At 49.0% G+C, this 15,172-nt stretch overlaps 2 protein-coding genes across 4 annotated transcripts in view; one reads left to right on the top strand and one right to left on the bottom strand.

Moving 5' to 3' along the window:
- Positions 1-2,372: 2,372 nt before the first annotated feature.
- On the bottom strand, positions 2,373-14,201 carry MRPL14 (mitochondrial ribosomal protein L14). Of its 2 annotated transcripts, none has more exons than XM_082662912.1 (3): positions 14,084-14,201; positions 5,234-5,325; positions 2,373-2,858 (listed from the first exon to the last, which is right to left on the bottom strand). In XM_082662912.1, the coding sequence occupies exons 2-3, from the start codon at positions 5,302-5,304 to the stop codon at positions 2,492-2,494; spliced, it is 438 nt and encodes a 145-aa protein (XP_082519038.1). In that variant the 5' UTR covers positions 5,305-5,325; positions 14,084-14,201; the 3' UTR covers positions 2,373-2,491. The 2 variants fall into 2 exon arrangements, with proteins under 2 accessions (XP_082519038.1, XP_082519039.1); XM_082662913.1 differs by lacking the exon at positions 14,084-14,201 and adding an exon at positions 12,055-12,134.
- The window catches only part of TMEM63B (transmembrane protein 63B), a 23,611-nt gene continuing 22,033 nt past the window's right edge, over positions 13,595-15,172 (top strand). Inside the window, exon 1 of one of the 2 annotated variants that reach the window (XM_082662910.1) lies at positions 13,595-13,814. The gene's annotated coding sequence lies outside the window, so the exon portion shown is untranslated. Of the gene's footprint in view, positions 13,815-14,401; positions 14,427-15,172 lie in introns of those variants that run through there. The other variant, XM_082662911.1, reaches the window with a different exon arrangement.

Below are 15,172 nucleotides of genomic sequence, written 5' to 3'. Positions count from 1 at the left end.
GCGCACGCCCCGACCAGGAAGACGGAAAAAGAAGAGTCTTCGCTTCCCAGCAGTCAAGGCTGAGCTGGTGAGGCTCCAAGTGAACCCACTGAATTCGGGAAAACCAGATTATTATCCTCTAGACTCACAGCTAGTGAGAATCAGCTCAAGATGGCAAGGGCTCGTCAACCACAAAAGTAAGACCCCCGGACATTGTGGGAAGACCCCTGCGGTGAAGTCACAGGCTCTGGCTTTGAGACCAGCTTGATCATCTGTTAGTTGCAGAAAAATCACGTTACCTCTGAAACTCGGTGTCCTCACGTAAAACACGGGACCAGTGGCCGCCAAACCGTGAGGAACACCAAGAGCGCACGTACACACAAATGCTTTCAAAATAGACACTGAGTGCTATTCCAATTTAAGAGATTACTTACATCCAGCTGCCTACTTGACACCTCTCGGACATCTCAGAGGTGCCTCCACTCAGACGCCATTCAGCTACTCACCCTCCCCCACCCTCGGGCCTCCCCCAGAGCACCCAGCTCGGTGTTCTGCAAGACCAACCATCCAGGCGCGGAAGCTGGACACCTGAGACACATTCTTGGCCCTTCCCCACCACCCTAACGCATTGCCAAGCCCAGTCAACTGCACCCGCTAAAGGCTTCTGCTCCCCTCCTTCACCACCGCCCTAGGCCAGCAGGTCATCATCATGCAAAGCCTACACTCGTCCACTCTGGACTCCCTCAGCCCCACTCCACAGTCAATCCAACCGTAGCTCCCCTCCCACCACCCTGACCCTCCTTGCTGAATACCCTCCAACAGCGTCCCAACGCCCTCAGGATAAGGAAGCCTTCCCAGGCTTGGCTGGCCCTGCCTCTCCAGCCCCATCGCACACCACAATCCCTCCTGCTCGCCCTGCTCTAGCCACATCGGCTTTTCCTTTGAGCCCCTGGGACTCACCCCATTCCCTTCTGCCACAGCGTTTTTGCATATGCTCTTCCCTCTGCCTGGAACACTTTCCCCTCCTCTGTCACCTAGCTAATGCCTGTCCATTGATTTTTACTAAGGTGTAAAGTACAGTGCACTGAAGTACACAGCTCAATAATTATTTAGATGCACACGCTCACGTGACTCCCACCCAGATCTAGATTTAGAACATTTCCAACACCCGTAAGTTTCCCTTGTGACCTCTGTGGTCTATGCTCTTCCCCACCCCCGCAGGTAGCCACTATTCTGACTTCTATCACAATGCCTATTCATTCTTCAAAAGGCAGACCATGCAACCTTTTCTCAGGGAAGCCGCCTCCTGTCCCATGGCAAAAGTCTGACCTCTCCATCGGAGGCACTTGTTACACTTGGGGATCTGCATGTGTTGGAGTCATTAGGTGATCTGTGTCAATCTGCCCAGGAGAGCACGGACATGTACTTATCCTCACCTCTCTTTCCCAGCGCTGGCAGCTGCAGAGCAATGATGACAGAGAACAGCTGATGCCTATCAAGTGCTTATTATCACCAGGTACTCATAGGCACGAACTCATTTCTTACATCCACCGTATCAAGCAGGTACCATTATCATGTACCCATTTTACAGGTGAGGAAACAGAAGGTGTAAGAAGCAAAATAACCTGCCCAAAGGCATTACGTGTAAGTGGTGGAGTCAGGATTGGAACCCAGGCGGTCTGGCTACAGAGCATGTGCTTAATCATCATGCAACTCTGCCTCTCAGAGGCCACTGGAATGTTTAATGAGAAGTGCCCAGGACAGTTTGAATGAATAAAGGAGTGACTTTAGAAATGAGCTGATGAGATTCCATTTAAAGAAACTAAGGGAGCGCCCCAGAACCTCCCCAAGGAGACCAACAAACAAATGGGAGGTAAACTGTCACTGAATCCCCTGCACAGGCCCACGATTTGGTGCTCTGCAAACACCGGAGCTAGTGCATTTCCCCAGGAGTCAAGGCAGGAAGCTGTCTGCTCTGGGCACAGAGAAGCAGCCGGTGCCTAGCAGAGGGCACCCCATGGTGGAGGAAGGATCACGGTGCAGGTTCTCTCGGAGGCTGGAGGCCACGCTGTGCTGGAGGAAACGGTCCCCCGGCTCCATTCACGCTAACCCAGCAACCCAGTCACCTTCATACCCATTTAGCACCTCCGGCCCTCTGACACAGGAAGATGACACTGTGGAAGGCAAATAAACAGTTTGCCTGGCTAGAAAGTGATATTCCATTGCATATCTACAAACTGGCATTTGGCGTGTACCCCAGTTTTCCAGAGCCTGATAATCCTGGGTGAGTTCACAGGCTATTGCAGGCAAAGACCACCACGTCACGTGGCACCTTTTAACTGTTTCAGTACCGTTGACCCCATGGCCACACCCAGAAAGCTCAGGAAGAAACGTACAGGAAAACATTTATTTTCTCACAGCACACTGCGCCCCGGGCTCCCTCTCAGCAGAGGCACCGCTCTCAGAACGGCTCCATCCATGAGCCCCCAGGCAGCCGGTGCCTGGGCTCTGTTCACACAAAGTTCTGGGCAATGGCCAGCACCTTGGAAAACTCGCCTTCCCTCTGGCGTAGGCTGCTGGGGATGGGTGTCTTGATTCGGGTCCCCACAGGGTTCCCGTTGTCCTCGATGAGGACCACGTTGTTAGAGTCGAACCTGGGGGTCATCCTGGGACCAGGCATACGATGCCCCACGATAAGTGCCTTTTTCTTCTGCCCCTTGATGGCCAGCAGGATCTGGTCGCCCACTTTGCCCACCCCGTTCTTGTTATAGACGTGGATGCAGCGAGGAGGGCGATGGTACGGGGTGTTTCCCAGGGCACTGTTGTCCACCACACGCACCCGCGTCATCTTCTGAATTGCACCAAGGCTCCCAGTGGTGCTGGCGGAAGAGGAAAAGAGTCTGAGGTCTGCATCTCTGCTGGTCAGGGCGCAGAGGCCTCTGCCAGACCAGGCTTGGCAGCGTGCACATCAGCAGGGCCCTGACAGAGGTGGTGCCTGGGAAGGCTTCTCTGTGCCCAAGGCAGTGCCCTCACAGTTCTTCACGGCTTCCGCTGCCGGGTCAGGACCTCGATCTGGATGGGTTTTAAAGAGGACCTGATATTCTGTTACAACAAACTGCATGGCAGACTTAATTTAAAGCCTTCGGTTTCCAAAAGGCCTCTGAGGATTAAGGGAATACCTTATGGGCCAGGCCTCGCCCACTGCCTAGCCTGCAAAACCTGCTCCCCCAGAATACGCTGATTACCAAATGTCCCATCTACATGTTGCTGAGAACCAGAAGGTACAAGTGAGTGTGTCTGCTAAGGGAGTCCTTTGACACAACATAGCAGAAATGGAAAATAAGTCAAGGTAACAATCTTTTGTTTTAATGTATTTTTCCCCACTATAAAGCGTACCTATTAAAGGCAAATAAGCTATTATTAAGCCATCTGATGACAGTGGGAATTCTAGTTTGCTGCCACTAGGACCCTAGTGCTGGTGTTCTCCCGGGTGACCCGGCGTCCTCTTCTCTCATTCCACATGCCTACCCTGGGCAAGGTTCTCTATCCCCATTGTTTCCAGCTAGTAAATTCCATCTCCAGCCCCACTTCTCTCCTATCCTTCGGTCCTATATTTCCACTCCAACTCCTCACGTGTCCTACAGATGCTGCAACTCAGTAGGTCCTACAGTGACTTCATCGCCTCCCCCTGCAAACCTCCTCCCACTGCTGTGTTTCCTGCCTAGATGATGGCTTCTCCAGAAAATTCAGCTCCTGAGCCATAAACCTCTCTCCATCACCATCCACTGGCTACCCCGTTCTACTGACACCACTCCTAAACACCTCTGTCCTCTCCCTCCACCCCCGTTGACACCTCCTTCATCCAGCAGCTCACTCTCTTACACCAAGACTATTCCGTTAGTGTCCTAACCAGCTCCCTGCGCACCTCACTCTGCCAACCAGGAGCTCTTTTTAAAATATAAAATGCAGGTCACTCCCCTGCTCAGGACTGGTCAGTGGTTCCCCCACTGTATACACTGTCAACAACCTGGCCTCTATGTACCTGCCTTCTGAGGTCCTCTATCCTGCCACTCACACATTCACTCTGAGCCCCGATGGCCGGGAATCCCTGGAGCTCTCCAAGTGTGCCTGGCCTCTTGGCCCTCCCTGGGGGCCTGGACAGGACCTGCCCCCATGTGCCTTCTGGGAAGGCAGCTGCTATCCTCCTATTTTCCTCCTCCTCCTCCGTTAGCAGCCCCTGCCTCGGGCCTTCCAAAGAACTGTACAAGCCTCTATTATTATACTGGTCACATTTTCTTAGAGTTATTTGTTTCCAACTTTGCTCCCATGGCCAACTGTGAGAACTCTTCCAGGGCAGGAAGCAATTCTTATTCATCTCTCTATGACCAACCCTGGGCACAGGGCTCAGTAAACACTTGCGGAACGAGTGCATGAACAGGGCCAAAAGGCATGTTTGCCAACAGGAATGAAACCTGTGCTCTCCGCCCTGACTTAGCATCTAAATGGGGAGGGGAGAGGTTGTCAAACTTCCATCATGCTTGAGTTTATGGTAATAAGTATGTGATTTAAAAAATATATATATATATATATATTCCATTTTTAAGAGAGAAGGGTTTTTCCCCTCTTTTATTTATATGTTTTTTTAAAAATGAAATATTATAGTTGATTTACAATGTTCTGTTAGTTTCAGGTGTATAGCAATGTGACTGAGTATATATACTCATATATATCTAAAGTATATATCCACTTTAGATATATACAAAATGTATATATATGCATATATATGCATGTAGAGTATATATATGTATACATACATATATATGTATATAGAGTATATATTTATATATACACATATGTGTATATATAGAGAATATATATGTGTATATATGTGTGTGTGTATATACAAAGTGTATATAAAATGTACATATATACATTTTCTTAAAAGAGAAGGTTTTAATGCACTGGAGGAATGACAGGGTTGAGAGACATCAGATTCACTACAAGAGTCTGGCAAGGATGGAGGTTTCATCATTCTCTATATCCATTCCCAATCCCGTCCTCAACAGCAATATCGCCTCCTTACCTATCCCCCTCACCTGGCCTGACCAAACCCCAGTTCCACCTATGCCTTTGGATTTCCCTGACCCCAAGCCCACCTCCCTGAGTTTCCACTCCCACTCTAGTCACCAATACCCCACCCTGACAGGAGGCTTACTCAAAGACACAGCTTTAAGAACTTAATAGGAAAAGTTACCTGAAACAGCGTTGGCTCAGTGCTCTGCTCACGTGGGCGAAGGGGCCCCAGAGCCCAGTAAAGAAAGCCATGGGATCCCAAGATGGCAAATCCTGCAGGGAAAAAGGGGGGAAAAGGATTTATTTCTAAGTCAATGTCCACACTCAGAGCCAGTAGTTTTTGGTGTTTGGTGTTTGTTTTGTTTTTTTAAGACTTTTGGGGACTTGTGTGGGAGATGGCACTTTGAGCAAAAGATCATTAGTCACTAAATATAAATCTTAGTGGTTAAAAGATACGCAGATGATTAGATGGAACTCCAGCTGCAATTTTGCTGATTCATATTCTAACTGGGGTCAGAGAGCTGGAATGGCCCACCACAGTTCTCGCTGTAGGTTACACAACAGCACAGAGAATGCCTTCATAATTATATCACCTCCACAGCACGAGTCCTCTGGGACACACCCAGGCAGGAAGCACTTCCCACATCCTCCACAGAGGAAAACCTGCACACTGGCCCCTTGTTGACACTCATGTGCCTCCTGAAACCAGAACTTTTACTCCCTGGAGGAAAGTAGATTACCTGAGCAGCTGCCCACGTTGTCTGTCACCACATCACCTTTCCCCCAAATGTAAAAGCCAGAACACCTGGACAGCTCAAGGTTAGCAAAGGAGTGCCAAAGGATGCCCTTGCCAAGTCACTGACCAAGGCCTCTATTTGGGTCGGTCTCCCAACTGACAACGTAACACAGAACAACTACCTACTCGCTGTACAGCAGAAACTAACACAATATTATAAAGCAACTATACCCCAATTAAAAAAAAAAAAGAAAGAAAAACTACCTACCCTACACTGCAGCTGAAAGTGGGCTTTGGGAGAGCAAGCTGGAGACAAAAGAGCAAACGCCAACCCAACACTGGTGACTGTAGCTCGCAGAACCTCAACCCTGTGCTCCCTAGCACCAACCTATATGGCCATCCCCAGGTTCCTGAAACACCTGGGCACCAGTGAGGGGAATACTTAAGAACAACCTACAGCCAGCTGGGAATTCCAGCTGCAAGACATGCCTGTTTTCCACCCACATGTTTGGCTACAGAGGGCCTCATTCAAGAGCTCTGCTGAGAAAGCCTCTACCACTGTAGTATTTACACACAGCTTTGCCTTGCATAAGTTCAAAGCACCTTAGATAAGAGTTTATTTAATAATGGTGGGGGAAAACTCACTATTTACTTTCACAGAAATACCTAAACACTCCAGAAATGCTTATTAACTACAATTTAGCCTCAAACCTCAAACTTATTCGCCAGTGTTTTCCTTAAGACAACCCAGGAAGCGTTGGCCAAAATGTAAATATGATCAGAAACGTATGCAAAAGAAGGCGGCCTACTTACAGAACTACTAACATCTGACACACAGAATCAAAGACTATCAGATGAGGCCAGCTTTACCCTCACAGCCTGGTAGCCCTGGAGAAGGAGCTATGAGCTTCGGTTTCCCCATCTGTAACATGGGGTTTCCCCACCTGTAACACCTATTCACAAGACGGTCCTGAGGTAAGCCACGCAAAGCACAGAGCATGACGCCCGCACTCAGTACACCCTCAATACCTATTAGCCCTCTCCATCATCATCGTCATCACATCACGTCCCGTTTCGAAGATCAGGAAACTGAGATACAGAGAGAGGAAGGGACTTGCATAAAGCCCCGTAACCAGCCCAGGGCAGAAGCAGAACCAGAAGTGGACTCAGCTTACGTCTCTGCGTAAAAAGCCCACTTCACACAGGAACTCAGGGTGAGAAGCAGCTTTGAGGGTCACCTGGTCTTTTTCTGCTTTCTTTCTTTATGAAAATGTATCGACTAGTTATAATGTGTCTAAGTGCTTTACATTATCGTCTCATTTAAGCCTCACAAAAACTACGAAATGGACACTATTATTAGCCCCATTTTATACAGGAGGAAATGAGGCCCAGAGAGGTTAGATAATCTGCCCAAGTCGCACAGCTAGGAGTGACAAAGCTGAAATCTGAACCCCAGAAGTCGGCTTCCTGAACCCACCCTCTGAATCAGCACAGTTAACATGGTAACTTTAACTTAAATATTAATATTTTTCCAACTGTTAGATCATCCTTGTTCCATCAAGAATACTGATGTCACATGAACATTTTACTCAGACCTAACTCAGTGCTTGCTGAATCAACTGAAATGTAGACAAACACCAGGTGAAAGTCATTCACTTTCATCCAATTTAGGTTTTGAATACAATTTGAAGTGTAGGTGGCAAGAAGAGCTCCACACTCTGAGCAATAATGGAAAATTGGCTTTAAAAAAACGGAATAAAAAAAGTAGCTCTGAAAAGCAGTCCTTCTGGTCCAGGCTGCAGTTACGTCCAATCGCAGCCAAGCCTTCCCATCTGATGCTGGCGGGCCCCTACTCTCACTCCCTGGGAGAAAAGAGGCTCCTCCAAAGAACCCTCAAGGTTAGTCCAGCGCCACCCACATTCCTTCTCCTGAGAATTGCAACATCCAGCCTCTCCACGCTGCATCGCTTCCTCCAGAGCCTTTATGTGAGTCCAAGAAATGCAGAAGTGCCTGGAGGCTTCCCAGCACTTTCCCAACTTGGGCATAACAAACCCCACCATTCAAGGCACCTCCCTAAAATCTACAGGCCAGCCTGTGCACAGACCACACCCAGGCCCCCTCTCTCTGCCTTGCTGAGAAGCCACCACCACAACCTGGGTCCATCTCTGCCCAACCAAACTGCCCTGGCCCCAAACACACCTCCTGCGAGCAGCTCTGTGTAAGGCTACAGCATCTGCTGTCACCCCTCCTGCACACCAAGGACATCTGGGCGTCCTGTGCCAAAGGAACTCTCACTGTGCCAATGTTCACTATCCAAACTCAGACACGGAATAACTCTGGATTTCTATTTTATTTTCTTATTTCTGGAGATGAGGCTGATAGTCCTTAACATTCTAGTTCTTGCTACTCAATATCCACAGAAACCACAGAGATCTTGACAACGTGGCATCTGAACTCACTATAGGAACTCAGGAATCACAGACTCCGGATTACCTGTACTACCCTCAAACGCAAACGTAATACATTCATGGCTGCAGGGAGCACCTCCATTTTCACAAGAAAAGACCAAATTCAAAGACTTTTCACTAGCTCTTTGGTGGATCTGATAGTGACCTCCAGACCCAAAGGACTTAAAGACATCAAATGGACAGCAGTAAGCATTCCTATGAACTTGAACGCATAAAAGAAGCAAATATACTTGTATATTTGTATACAAAAAGAATCTGTGGTCCCCTCCACTGTCACCCCTGCAAAAGATCCCAGCAGGTCCTGACAGAGTGGGAGTACAATAAATACTTGTTGAATAAAATAAATGAGGTAGCCAACAGAAAGACAGATTCCCCCACCCACGGCTCGACACAGGGAAATCCAGACACTGTAGAGATCTCATCCGTATATCGGGAACCAGCACATCACATGCAAACATGCTTTAGGAGAACCATGGTGCTGGTCATGAGAGGATTAGCTCATGCTATGTCTACAGGCCCCTGGAATCATCTCCTCGGTCTGGTGCTTACACTGCCCACTGTGAAAAAACACCATTGCACCACTAAACAACTGGCTCAGATCAGGTAAGAGTAATGAGGGCTACAATTTATTTCAAAGCAACTGACTGACCTTGATGTTATTTCCTAGGATAAATCCATCCTGTAGACATAGGCCCTGATTCACTTCAAATCAGTCTGTATAGAGTGCTTTGTCTCACAAACAATGTTATTCGGAGTCCTGTGTTTGCACAGGAAGCTAACTCCAATGATATTTCCTCCTCGCCTCTCACTCAGAGGAGGCCAGGTATTCGGAAGACTCCAGCGCCAGAGATGGCTGTTCATGCCACTTCCTGGTCAGCACTAGTACTGCCATCCAGGTTTAGAGTGTGAATAATAACCTCTGGGGGTGGGGGGATGGGGAGGGCAAGAGAAGGAAGGCAAGAGACAATGAGAGAGGGAGAGGGAGAGAAATTACTTAATACAATCCAAGAGCCGTGCTTACTTCAAATCTTAGTTTAACTTTAAGATCTCCCTTCAGTTCTGGAGGCCAGGGAGGACTGTAGATTTTAGGGACACACAGGTGAGTTCTTCACTTGGCATCACCTTATAGGTGATGGAAGAACATTGCTCCGTGAGAGCAGGGACCGTGCGTGTCCCGTCCAGCGCTACATGCTCAGGACCTAGAACAGTGCCTGGCACACAAATGGAGCTCAGTGAGTATCTGTTAAATGTATAAAATTTATCTGCAATTGCAATTCATCCTCCAGCTCCAGAGAGGCTCCATATTGGTGGGTTGGTGGTCTTTCTTGTGCCCTTCACCCAGGCTCCCAGTAACTTGGGGGAGCTTCCTAGACACTGAGAGCTCATTTTTAGCTAATTGTAATACATAGAGACTGAACTAGAAAAGCAGACAGAAAGAGCCTGATGCTTTGTGAAAACTTAGAAAGTACCATTACTTGAACTTTAGGAATCAGCAAAATGTTGTACTTAGTACCACAGATCCACATATATTTATACATTGTCTCTACCTGAACAGTTTCCATTTTTAGGTGCCTGGCACGTTTCATAAATTTTAAAAGCCTTTCAAGAGAAACAGGCTCTAAAGAAAAGAGACAAAACAAAAAGTTCAGCCCAACTGCAAAAGAGTGTTTAAAGGAGATTCTGTTAGTAAGTGACAGAAGTGAAAAGAAACACTAGGAGAAATCAAGTGCAAAGCCCAGCCACAAAACGGACAAACTCTGCCTAGTGTAAGGATATAAATGTCCCTAATTAAAGCAGGAAAAAGCAGAGGCCTGGCAGCTTCGAGGAAACAAAAAACAAAAGGGAACTCCCTGGACCCTCTGCCCTGTCATGCTGACAGCCCTTCCCATCTCCTGCAGGTTTCGCCCCAATCATTCTGGACCAAAAAGTACTCGTGTTTGTTGCTTAAATACTCATTACTGATTTGTCCCAGAAGGATTCTCTTTCAGGAAGTTTTGTGAATTGTTTTTTGGTTTTTTTTTTTAAAAAAACACATCTTTTGGGAGTTTTTTTTAACCTCACATAAGTATACATGTTACACTTCTCAAAGTACTTTCACACAGATCACTTTCTTGGTTGATTTCATTCTTGAGCACCCAGTGGAAACAGAAAGATAAATAACAAGGAGCAACAGTTTGGGGAGGGTTGATTCCTAAGGATTTTGAACAGTTCTGAAGGTTCAATAGAGTAAGTGCCATTTCGCAGGTGGAGAAATTAAGTCAGAATTGCTAAGCGACTTGTCGGCTTGTCCTAGGAAGGGAAGAAGGGTAGAAGGCTGTTTCTACTACACCCTGCACAATACTTGCCCAGCTAAGGTGCTTCTTTAACCACTAATAGACTTCACAGAAACAAAAACACCCCACACAGTGCAAGTATTCTTTCTCCTCTCTTAAAGCTGCCACATAATCTTTTAAAACTCAGGAATTAAAAAGCTGTCTTTTCAATAGACACCTGCACCACAAACAGCACAGCCTGGGACCAACGCTGAAGTTGATTCTGATACATTTGCAAAGGTGTGAGTTTTCACAGCGTTACTATCAAGAAGCAATAGCAATCCCTCATTAGCACCATGGGCTGTTTCTACCATGGCGACCAGTGAGGACCCCAGTTCTCAATCTGGTTCACAAAGAAAAAAACGTTTCCAGGGTTCTTGTCTCTATCTGTTGGTTAACTATACGTGTTTATTTACCTGTATATTTGTTTGCTCCACCTTGTTACAGATTTAAAATCGTGGTTCTTAAAAATATCTGACAGTTCTCCATTATTCCAGTTGGTTTTCAATGTGTAGATCTTACCTATTTCTAGCTTTGCTCCCCTGCCATCCCCACCTCACAGGTGTGCAAACACCTATAGTTCCAGAAATAAGTTTATAACATTCTTGGTATGGTCTAACTCAGAAAAACTGCACAAGGCAAAGGTAAATTCTACTTAATCACGTACATATTTCTTTCCTATTAGTACCTCTACCAAGCCAGTGGCAAGGAGCCAGGTTTATAGAGATGTCAGGTGGGCAGGCAGGGGGATGGGGGTGGGATGAAAGGCCCAAAGAAAGGGTGTCTCCTCCACCCCCCCTCCCCTCCTCTCCTGCCAAGTCTGTTTCCTTGGAATCCACTACTCCAGGCCTCAGTGACTCTGTCAAGCAAGGGTCATTGGTAAGAGCAAAGAGGCAAAGAAATGAACGTGTTTTAGCTTCACTCACGTAAGGGATGGTTTTTCAAGTGGGAGAACCCCTCTCTGAATTAACCAGTAGGACCCAGGTCTGCAGCATAAACAGTTTGTTTCCCAGATTCCGACCAGGGAGAACAGTCTCACTCCCTGATTCTCAGGGCAGCACTATGGGTGTCTCTTTAAGATCACTCAGTCCTGAAAGTGTTTTTCAGCTTAAAGTAGACTAGGAAAAGCACTCCCTCTTTTCTAAAGACATAGATGATTTTTTTTTTTTTTTAAGTTTTCGACAAGGAGACTTTCTCACTCTGAGTTGTGTTTCCCTGGTGAATAATAAGCTACCTGGCACTTTTCTTAATAAGAGAGCGTATTACCTGACCCAGAACAACATTTCTGGGATCTGAATCATAGCCCTCTCCTGCAAGCTGGCTGTCATTGTTAATACACATGTAAAATCACCCCAGGGTGAACCAGAACAACCCACTGGCCTCTGAAAAAGGATCAATTGTAACCTGATTTTTGAGACCCTCCCAAGTTCCCACATGGCCATAAAAACTATCCAAGTAACGAAAACAACAGGAAAAGCCATCTTACGTGGGTCCAGGTGTCATAATCCCCCAAGACGGGAGTGGGGTAAGACAGGCTTCAAAGGACTCTTGCATCATGGAAGATTCTAGATGATGAGGAGAGTCTAAATAATTATGTTCAGTGCTCAACAGAGCACCTAAAAAAACGGACTCCAGGGAAGGTTTTTACCCTTCATATTCAGGGGCACTAATAAAACATTCTGGCCATTGTTCCTTCATGGATTCCACGGTGTACTTCATTCAGGTCTCATTTCGGTCTTTTTGAAATGTTTCCTCTTCTCTCTGTCTGTTAGTATGTGGGGACCCTAATTAGGCCCAGGCAGAAATAGATCTGGAACCCACCACATGTTAACACACCTAACTGCATTATTACAAAGATCCTCAGGGGTCCCAAACCCAGGTAACTCCGGACTCCCGTTTCCATTTTCCACGTGTCCATTACAAGGGCTACTTGGCAATAGATCACACCAGATTTTCAACCAGAAAATCAATACAACGTGTAAAAAGTTCCATAGAAAATACACATCCAAGAAGCTCTAAGGGCAAAACGGACAATTCCATAAAAGGGAAAAACAACAACAACACAAATAGGACAGATTCCTTTTCATCTAAATGTCTTGCTGCTACCCAAAACAGCTCCCAGAATTCAAACCTACAAAGACTCCTCTCACCAGGCAGTCTACCATACACAGCTTAACCCCACCTCCCTTTCTGGCCTTCTTAGGAAGGCAACCTACTTCCTACCCCAACAAAATCCTTGCTCTTCCATTGTACGTATTTCCATGAGTGACGGGTAAACTGTCTTCTAGCATAATAACCTCCCTGAAAAAAGAGACCCACTCTGTTGTTTATTCTATATCCCTGGTGTGCTAACTGCATCCTCGTGGACAATTTTAAATGACTCTAAACACAGGCTGATGAAGCAAGAGCATAAACAGGAGAACACAGGAAACCAATGTGTTTCAAACTTTTCTGTGACACACAGAAACGCATTGCCTAACACCTCCTAATACACTCACACACTCACACGTGTGTATACCTGAAGCAAGTGTCCAGAAACAATACTTACCCTTACCAAGTACAATGCTCTCTGATATTTTCTATTCTACTTCATTTTTTCTTAAATGATGGCCATGATCCACTGAAGTGATTTCCAACTAACCGATGGGACTCAGTTTGAATGGGAATTCAGTTTGAACTGCATCAAAACCTTACAGCTGCATTACACAAGCTACTAATGAACCCTTGAAAAAGCCAGCAGACAGCAGAGACACTGGTCAGCCACAAGAACCAGACACACCCAGGTAGGCAGTGTCCTTCCTCTGTCCAGCAGCCCAAGTTCAAGTATCTCCCAACTTCCCAGCTTTTCCCTAGTAACCCGAGGTGACTCTGTCATATGCTCTTTTGTACGGGAGTTACACACACACACACACACACACACACACACACGCACACACCCTCTCTCTCCTTCCTCTCTCTCTTCCTTCCAGCCTTAATCCCTGGCAGGTGCAGCCTCTGATGAAATGAGAAACCAGGGAAACCCCTGAAGCCAGGGTAGCCACTCATAGGCATGACAGTGAAAGCGGTGGACTCATTCTCCACACCACAGAAGCGCCTGACAAACGAGTCACAAAGTCATCTCAAGACCCAGATTGGGAAAGGAAAGGGAGAAACAGAGTAGACAAACCCGAGCAGCCGCGCCAGAGTGACCGGCCGAGGCCACCTCGTGAGACCTAGCGGCAGCCCGCCCAGTCCCCAGGAAGACAGGTGAGCGCAGGCCGGGGGCACGGGGTCGCAGTGTCCACCGGAGCCCTCGCCGCCCTTGGGGGATGGGAGGGAGGAGGGTCCGGGTTAGAGGACTCCTTCCCCGTCGGGACCCTCCCACTGCTCCTCCACCCCCAGAAGGCCCACGATCCTCGCACTCCGGCCCTTCCTCACCCATCCCGGAGCGTGCACCACCCCTCCTGCGGGGAAGCAAGGGAGAGAGGAAGCAGAGAGTTAGGAGAGTGACGTCCCCTCCCCCCTCCACTCCATACCGCCTTCGCCGCCCTGGAATATCCTGCCGCGGGCCCCCACAGGCCCAGGGCCGCCTTCCCCCTACGCGGCCTCTCGCCTTGCGCCTGCGCGTCGGACCCAGCTACGTGGACGGCGATCTGAGAGTGCGCCCGCTCCTTGCGTGTGCCGGCGTGGGGGGAGGGACCTGCGCGGCCCCGCCCCCTCATCCTCCCCCTCCCTCCTCCCGCTCCCCCTCCCCCAGACACTGCCGCGGCCGCCGCAGGAGCCCGGAGCTCCAGCCGCCCAGCGACTCCCCTCCCCCTCCCCCAGCCCCGCCCCGCCCCAACCCGGGGCTCCAAGCCGGAGCTGAGTCTGCGCCTGGGGGTGAGTACGAGACCCTTCCCCAGCCCCCTCTCTTTTCTTTGAGGATCCCACCACCACCCAAAGAAAAACCCCGGTCTCAGCTGCGCGTCCCCTCCCTTCAACCTCCTGCGGGACCCAGAGGTGCCCGGGCCCGCGGGACCAGGGGTGCCGCGCGCTGCCTCCAACCCCGCACCGTCCTGAGCCTATCATGTGAGTGCTCCGACCCCTGCCGGGGGTCCAGAGGTACACCTACCTCTGTCCCCACCCCTCGAGAGATCTGAGGGGTGGGACCCCCGCCCCCGGCCCCCTAGCGCCACTCTTCTCCCACCTGCCCTGTCCAGGTGCGCGTCCCCTCCGTGGTTCCAGCAGCGCCCCATCAGCCGCCGCCGCTGTGGGGAATCTGCCGCCCCCGCCCCCGAGTTTTGAATTCCAGGGTCTCCAAGTCCAATGTCCTCGGTGTCTTTTATCTTTTCTCCTGCTCCAGGGGCCGAGTACCCCAGAAGCCGACCCGGGGCAGGGATTCGGGCTTCGGCAAGGGCAGGGTTTGCGAGGCCGGCCGCTGCCCCCGGTCCGTCTGGGGACTGGTCGGAGGACTGGGGAGGCGACTGGCCCCGGGAGTGTGTCCTCTCCTTGCGCCCCATACAGTACAGTTCATTCATGAGCCGCCCGGGCCTGCGTTGGAGGGTGCGGTGGGGAAAGGATTCGGACTCGGAACCGGAGTGGGGCAAAGGCCCTGTTGGGGGGAGGGGGCGCGGTGTGCTTTGTCC

The sequence above is a fragment of the Grampus griseus genome (genome assembly GCF_964374135.1).
Source record: "Grampus griseus genome assembly, chromosome: 10".
Lineage (NCBI taxonomy): Eukaryota > Metazoa > Chordata > Mammalia > Artiodactyla > Delphinidae > Grampus > Grampus griseus.
This window is presented reverse-complemented; position numbering and strand designations above follow the sequence as displayed.